Here is a 6,879-nt window from a genome sequence, read left to right on the forward strand (position 1 = left end):
CACACGGGCGGACAGACAGACAGACAGACAGATAGATAGATAGATAGATAGATAGATAGATAGATAGATAGATAGATAGATAGATAGATAGATAGACTGACTGACTGACTGACTGACTGACTGACTGACTGACTGACTGACTGACTGACTGATAAGTTGTACCCATTGCGGAGAAATTTAATTTACGTACAGTAGGAGATTTGGGTGACCAGTTATTGAGCGCGAGCAAACCTTTCAACTTAAACTTCAATGAGGGTTAAGACGTCAGTTCACATGAACTTAAATCGGCATGTCAATAAACGTCACCAATGGGACGGGCGGTGTCGGGGAGACACACGTCCTGCTCAGAGCCTGCGAGTCTTGGGCCGCTGGCGCGCTGCCGCCTCGGGAGGTGCCTCGTGGAGCCCCGGGCGCCGCCTCGCCTCGGCCGCGTAGGCAGCCCGGCCGCAGCCCAGCCGAGCGGGCGGCCTACCCGACGGCGTCCGCCCCGTACCGTCCCGTCACGTCCTTGTCAAGGACTCCTCGAGGCATCTCTGCCTTGGGCACTGCGTCCCTACCGTTGTCGTGTATTCGACTCCTTACTTTTTATCACCAAGCACGAGTGACCATTGTGTTGCCGATGAACTGAGAGAGGAGACCGTGTTGGGTTCGACTCGCCGTTCTACCTCTCTCTGTATCAGGGGCGCCCCTTCGAAAGCAACCCCCTCCTTCCCCCTTGCTCGTCGATCATGTGCACTTTTAATGGTCCAACTTTGTGTGCCCGCCACACTTTCCCCGCCCCTCCCCCGCCCCCTTTGATTCCCCAGTCATTTTAATTATGTTTGGCGTTTTGGCGGGTCCCGCCCGGCCCTGTCCCACCGCCGCTCCCCCGCGGTACGCGTCAGTCAGCGCGGCCGCGAGCGGCTGCGTCAGGGGCGCGCCGGGGCCGGGCCGGGGGAGCTGCAGGCCATTAGCGGGCGGCGAGAGGCGGGATGGGACCGCCGCCGCTGCCGCCGCCTCGGACGCCACCTCCAGTATCGACGGCATGCCAAGCCGCCCCGCCTTTCATTCCTTCACCCTGTCGTCACCTTTCGCCAGAAATTGAGAAATAAAGTGATGCGGGGCGCTCCCGGGCGGGCCTCGCTCCATGTTACCCCCCGCCACGCCACGCCACTCCGTGCCTGCCGCCGCCGCCGGGGGCTGCTTCCACTCCACAGCACTTAAATTACCAAAAACTCGTTATCTCTTTTTATTCCAGGGCATTTGCATCCGCCCCGCTCTCTCTCTCACTCACTCTCGCTCTCGCCCGCACCCCGTCGTCCTCCTATCTGGGTGCTTCAAGCTCGATAAAGTACAATCGATAGGGGAAGATTGTTGCCAAAAAATTTCTTATTCCATTTTATTTTGCACCGGCCCCGCGGGGCCGTGGCGCGGCGTGGCGTGGCGCGGCGCATTAGCGGAGACACTTACAGCCCCTTCCACTCCATTTCTGCCCGAGTAGGGGTGGTGTGTGGAGATAATCAGCTCTCGCCCCGCCCCACCCCGCCCGACCCCACCCCGCCCTGCCCCACCCCGCCATGCTATCCGCGGCCAAGGAACGGCTCCGCGGCCAAGACAACACGTTCCCGCGGAAGCACGCTCCACGCTCGCGGCCGTGCCAACAAGGCGAGCGTGATGAGGTGATAGGCGTGCGCGCCCCAGTTGCCTCGGCGGGGAAGTGAATTTTGAAGCATGGGGGACCAAAAACCTCACAAGATGCGCTAGATTTATTATTTTTCTCGGTCGCTTAAGTGGGAAGTCAACATGCAATACGCATTGTTGCTGTAGCCGTTGACATGACAAGGATTCGAAGACCTTCGAGTCTCTGGTGCAGCACTGAACGAGCGCGGAAACTAACGCCACGATGCCGGCTGCCCGCGGTGCAAGAGTCAAGCTCTGCGCGAGTCTACTTCTCGGACAGTAAAGAAAACAGGCTCAGAGTATTGGAACCTGCTCTATCTCTGACACAGCGCTGACGTAACCACTACGCCGTTGGTACTCTGCGAAACGGGACGGATGACTGGTGAACCGCGCGACTGTTTTCATTTCCACTCGAAAGTGTTTTGCGCGAGGAAAATTTCGATTTGACGGAGATTTTTCTTCGCTTATGAACGAGTTTGGCCGCGGAAGTCATTTTTCTTCATTTGGTTTGCCTCAGATTGTCGAATTCTAGGCTGCTCGGCACCTTAACGGGATGGGCTCCTCTCTCAACCTTCCTCTCTTCCTGCTCATCGGGACCTGCCCCTGGAGTAGTATGCGGGGAGGCCAGCCAATACCCATTGAGTTACATGTCTCATTTCTTACCGTGTCGGAAGTCTCCCCCCCCCCCCCCCCCCCATACCCCTCCCCCGGGGACGGCGGCGGGGCAGCGGTGGCGGCAGCGCTAGAGAGGTGATTAGGCGGTCCCGCGCCGACGTGGACCATAAGGGCGCAGTTCCTCCTTTCGGTGGCTGCGTTCGGAAATGCCCTCCCACCGCCCCCCGGTCACCTGCCAGAGCACGAGTGCGAGAGAGACGACTGATGAGGAGCGGGTCGGAGAGGGAGAGGGGGAAGGGGGGCTGCCAGGGGGTAATAAGTGAGGGTACGTCGTCGCCGAGGGCGCAGTGGTCCGTCACTGATGTGGCTCCCGACGGCCCGCTCCAATAACGCCACTTCCCGCGCGCTTTTTTCTTTTCGTGGCGAAATGCCATTAAAGACCTTCCTGCCGGCGCGCTCTCCCTCGCGGGGAAGGGGAGGGGGGGTAAGAGTAAATAACCTTGTACCAGTGCTATGCAGAGCTCAGCAGCGGACCGCAGAAGAGTCTGTAAGCTGCGTGGGAGGAAGCGAAAGTCAAAAATTGCAACGGGTTTTGGCTCCACTGTTTGCGGCTCGAGAAATGTGGCGTTGGCTGGTCAGCACGTCGTTGCGAACGCAACTGTGTACTTGTGTGTACTTGTGTGTACCAAGTACAATGTTAAGTTTGCAGTGAGGTAGCCGAGCCGGCAGTGAGGTTTTCGACCCTCGTATTGCGACAGCGCCACGACTTTGTGGCCACAAACAGGAGCGTCCCGTACTGCCACTCAAGGCGGGCCACCACCTCCACACAGCTGCCTGGCGGGCTGGCCTACCCTGTTCGTTGCAGGCGCGTAGCGGCGCGAACCGTCAGAAATATATCTGTACTTGTTTCGGGATGGCCGACACTATGCGTTAACGACAAGGAAATTTAGTGGAGGACTGATTGAAAGGGTTGCTGCTCGACCAGTCCCAACCATTTCCGATGCCTAAGACGGTTGAAGGTAGGGGCTGGGGTCGACAGAGATTCCAGGCACTCCAGGAGATAGGGACAAGAAGGCGCCAGGACGTAAGCAGTATGGTTTTGTAGTAGTTTGTAAAACAATCTTTTATTGGTGAAAATTTTGTTCTCACAGGTGTGGGTACATCTGGTGCTCCGGTACATGGTTCATCATAAAGATTCATTCATTCGTGATTTACAGTGTTAACATCTCTTAGTTTTAACTGATATATATCAAACCTCATGTTAACACTTACTTCTGCACCATATTTACATATAATACACGTAATATTCTACAATGGTAAGTGGCAGGCAGTCGTTGCTTAATGCTTGAATATCAGTGTCTTTTAAAAAGTAATTTTACCACACCTTGTTTTCTGATGCCCGCAATTCTTAATGTAAGGAAAGCTTACAGATGATGCTGACACACAACATAGTTCATCTCACTGTTTGTATCCAGCATTCCGACTAATCTGGTTTTGTATCAAAAATCAGCAAATTACAAACACCAAAAACACCATTAATTAATAAAAATTTGAAAGAATGTAAGGCAACACAATAGCAATGGGCTACAGTGAAAGATTCAAGAACTCAATATTGCTTCTTCTTGGTCAAGACATAGCAGTCTGATGTTAAATACAATGACGATATAAAAGCACAACAGAAAAGGAGAAAAAAAATAAAACAGAAAAAAACATGATTAACGAGTTACACATTAAATAACCATATTGTCAAAATTTAGTTGTACTGTAAAACACATTAGTAGTCATATACAACAGAGTTAAAGCAATCCTTGCATTTAATTAATATCAAATGGAGTGAAACACTTAAAATATCATCAAAAACATTGATACAACCAGTCGTTGAGATTCTTCTTAGAGGAAATCAATTCCGATCATCTACTCAGTTCAAAATATTGAAGTAATTGAAAAACTCAACAAAATATACAAAAATACTGTGCAACAAGTGAAGTTCACTACATAAAGAAAATAGACAATCACATGCAAACTCTGAAGATAAACTGGAGTCTGGTTTAATTTAAACAGTCATGCAAACATATGCACAACAAAATAGCAGTGTAGAGACATTTCACACAAATGAAAAAAATACAAAAGACTAACATAAATGGACTTTTTCTTGTCTGAAAGTGTAGTTTAGGACTAGCATAATAAGAAACTCCAATAACATGACATATTTTGTCAAGTACAATGTGTCAAGACTATGACATCACAGTATGTGTGTTTGCCTACTCAAGCCAAGGCCTTTACCCAACAGTAAGCAAACCCGCAACACTGTGGGGTTGTAGACTTGACACACTGTACAATGCACATAATATGGACAGGATTTTGAAACCTTATAGTCCCCCTTATCTCAGATCAATAAACTATATCATTCATCCATGTTTAGAAATCTATCAGATATCAAATTAGCTGCGGGATGAAGTACAAATTTAAATAACTCTTAGAAGAGCTTTTCTCACAATATACACAATTCATGGGAAAAAAATATAATAAAAGTTTATGTCAAGATTTATCTGAACTCTATCAAAGCTAAAATCACATTTTTAATAAAATAAGTCCAAAAGAGATATGCAAACATCTTTAAAAAAGTAAATGCAGTAAGATGCATCCATATTGAACAAAGTGTCTGTTAAAATAGGATACAAATATCATCTTTCAAAATACCTGACTTCCAAGACAACTGTAAGAATTATTCCAAACAAAGGGACAATCTGCTGCCTATAACAGGTTTAACAGATTTGCCATATAAAAATTAAGTAGCTACGACAAAGTATATCAAACTTGTCAGTGAACATGTTCTACAGAAATGATTTTCACTTCTAGAAGAACAGGCAAGTTTGTGTGAAAAAGCTTTGTACCAACTGGTGCCAGTAACAAAAAGTATCACTGTTCAGTAGGCAGTTGGAGATACAGTTTCAGTAGTGGTTGTCCTCTCCCCTTGGGCTAGCTGTCCAGTCTTCACAGCATTGAATTTCAGGAAGGCATCATAGCCATAGGCCACCATGGCACAATAGCCAAAGAACTGTAATTTACAAAAGAACCATTTAGATTTCCAAAATGCATATTTTAACCCCTACAAGGATGAGCATGTGTAAAAAGTACTTACCGCTCCTGCCCCAAAGGCTTCGTCTCTGTTTGCCCAGCCAGCAGCAAGTGAGGCAGCCAGAAGGTAGAATAGTGTCCACACAGCACAGAAGACAAATTCCTAACAGGTAAGATAGAAATTAGTTTAATTTATAAAGCGCAGCACAAGAAAGAATTAAATAGAAGTAGAAATGCTTACAACTTTCAGCCAGGGGATTTTGAAAAACTTTTCAATGACATGGAAGAGGTAAAAGACAAGCAATATTCCAGTAAACCAGAAGCCAATCATTGCCACAGTGTTGAACCAGGACCCACGGGAGTGTATACTGTAGTATGACACAGTAATGCAGATAAATCCAAGCAAATTCAGGATCTGAGAAAGAAAATTTCATTTAAATTAGAAAACAATTTAACCTTGTGTAATTAATATATAAAACAAAAATTGACAGTTACAATTTGAGCAGCTTTAAGCATGCCTGGGAGGGTACGAATGTAGCTGGGATCAAATCTGATATTGGGAGAAGTCACAATGGTCTCAGTGGTGACCGTTGTCGTCCTTCCATAATTAGGATCAGCCATTGTTCCACACTTGCTTGTGATGCCTTGGTTAAAATTCTAAAACAAAAAAGAGAAGAACCATACAAGATTAATATCTTTGAATCATTTGTAACACTGACCTACAAACAAACAGAAATTGAATATTGCCTATTGAAAAATATATTAAACAACACAATTATTGACAGGTGCAGTCACTTCTTTGAACTGTTAAGACAAGACTTAAAAACCGCAAATGCCTTTATCGTCGAACATGACAACACATTTTCAAACAAATAAACAAACAACATGATGACAGCAGGTGGGAGTAACGACCTAACCTCTACGTTTCGGGAGGTTTCCCTGCGCGAGTGACACCCATCCACTGAAAGGGATCGGAGCGCCACAGGCGTGACGATACCTGTAGATAGCCAACCCGGGGGGCCTCGTATCGAGGGGTAGGTACCAGATAGGAACCCCGTGCCCGCCCGCGCCCCGCCCACACAATCCACGACGGGCCCAACCTCACCCACTTTTCCGACTCCTTTGCTGCAGCACGGCCGCGTCCTCTCCGCCTCTCGGACGAAAGAATACCGTCCAGATACACACAATGCCCCACGCCTCACGCCTGCGCGACCGGCCCAATGTGCCACGGTACCACCACCTGTAGCCCCGCAAAATTTTGGACCCCGTCCAAGTTTGGCTCACCTAAAAATACTGGGTGTGTTTGAAGCGGCGGGCGAACACTTCTCTCTCGCGCTCACACTCACGCACGACTGCCCCCGCCGCGGCGCCGCTCGCCGCTGCGCTCGCACCGCGCTCTAGCCGCAGCGTAATGTCAGCGCGCCGCTCCTACAAGAGCCGCCTCCGGGAGGACGCCGCTGCCGCCCGCAGCCCGTCTCTTTCGCACACCTGAAGGATGCCGACCCGACGCGAGAGAGGGACGGAGAC

At 48.9% G+C, this 6,879-nt stretch overlaps 2 protein-coding genes across 6 annotated transcripts in view; one reads left to right on the forward strand and one right to left on the reverse strand.

Annotated features, from left to right (window-relative positions):
- LOC113209536 (uncharacterized) overlaps positions 1-6,879 on the forward strand; it is a 37,105-nt gene that overhangs the window by 8,991 nt on the left and 21,235 nt on the right. The gene's annotated exons all lie outside the window — the stretch shown is intronic.
- Positions 3,372-6,803, reverse strand: LOC113209292 (MARVEL domain-containing protein 1). 4 transcript variants are annotated; one of them, XM_026426725.2, is made up of 5 exons: positions 6,637-6,803; positions 5,848-6,009; positions 5,594-5,767; positions 5,417-5,515; positions 3,372-5,332 (listed from the first exon to the last, which is right to left on the reverse strand). In XM_026426725.2, exons 2-5 carry the CDS (start codon positions 5,971-5,973, stop codon positions 5,201-5,203), a joined length of 531 nt encoding a protein of 176 aa, XP_026282510.1. In that variant the 5' UTR covers positions 5,974-6,009; positions 6,637-6,803; the 3' UTR covers positions 3,372-5,200. The 4 variants fall into 4 exon arrangements, with proteins under 4 accessions (XP_026282510.1, XP_026282518.1, XP_026282525.1 ...); XM_026426733.2 differs by lacking the exon at positions 6,637-6,803 and adding an exon at positions 6,462-6,625; XM_026426740.2 differs by lacking the exon at positions 6,637-6,803 and adding an exon at positions 6,458-6,613.

The sequence above is a fragment of the Frankliniella occidentalis genome, unplaced genomic scaffold (assembly GCF_000697945.3).
Source record: "Frankliniella occidentalis isolate FOCC.00 unplaced genomic scaffold, Focc_3.1 Scaffold7, whole genome shotgun sequence".
Taxonomy (NCBI): domain Eukaryota; kingdom Metazoa; phylum Arthropoda; class Insecta; order Thysanoptera; family Thripidae; genus Frankliniella; species Frankliniella occidentalis.

Bases quoted from the DNA above. Each gene is read 5' to 3' on its own strand.
- LOC113209292 (XM_026426725.2), bottom strand. From the start codon at position 5,973: ATGGCTGATCCTAATTATGGAAGGACGACAACGGTCACCACTGAGACC. The intron at 5,768-5,847 runs GTAACTGTCAAT...TTTCTTTCTCAG, and splicing joins TGCTTAAAGCTGCTCAAATT to ATCCTGAATTTGCTTGGATT. The intron at 5,516-5,593 runs GTAAGCATTTCT...CTTACCTGTTAG, and splicing joins AAATCCCCTGGCTGAAAGTT to GAATTTGTCTTCTGTGCTGT.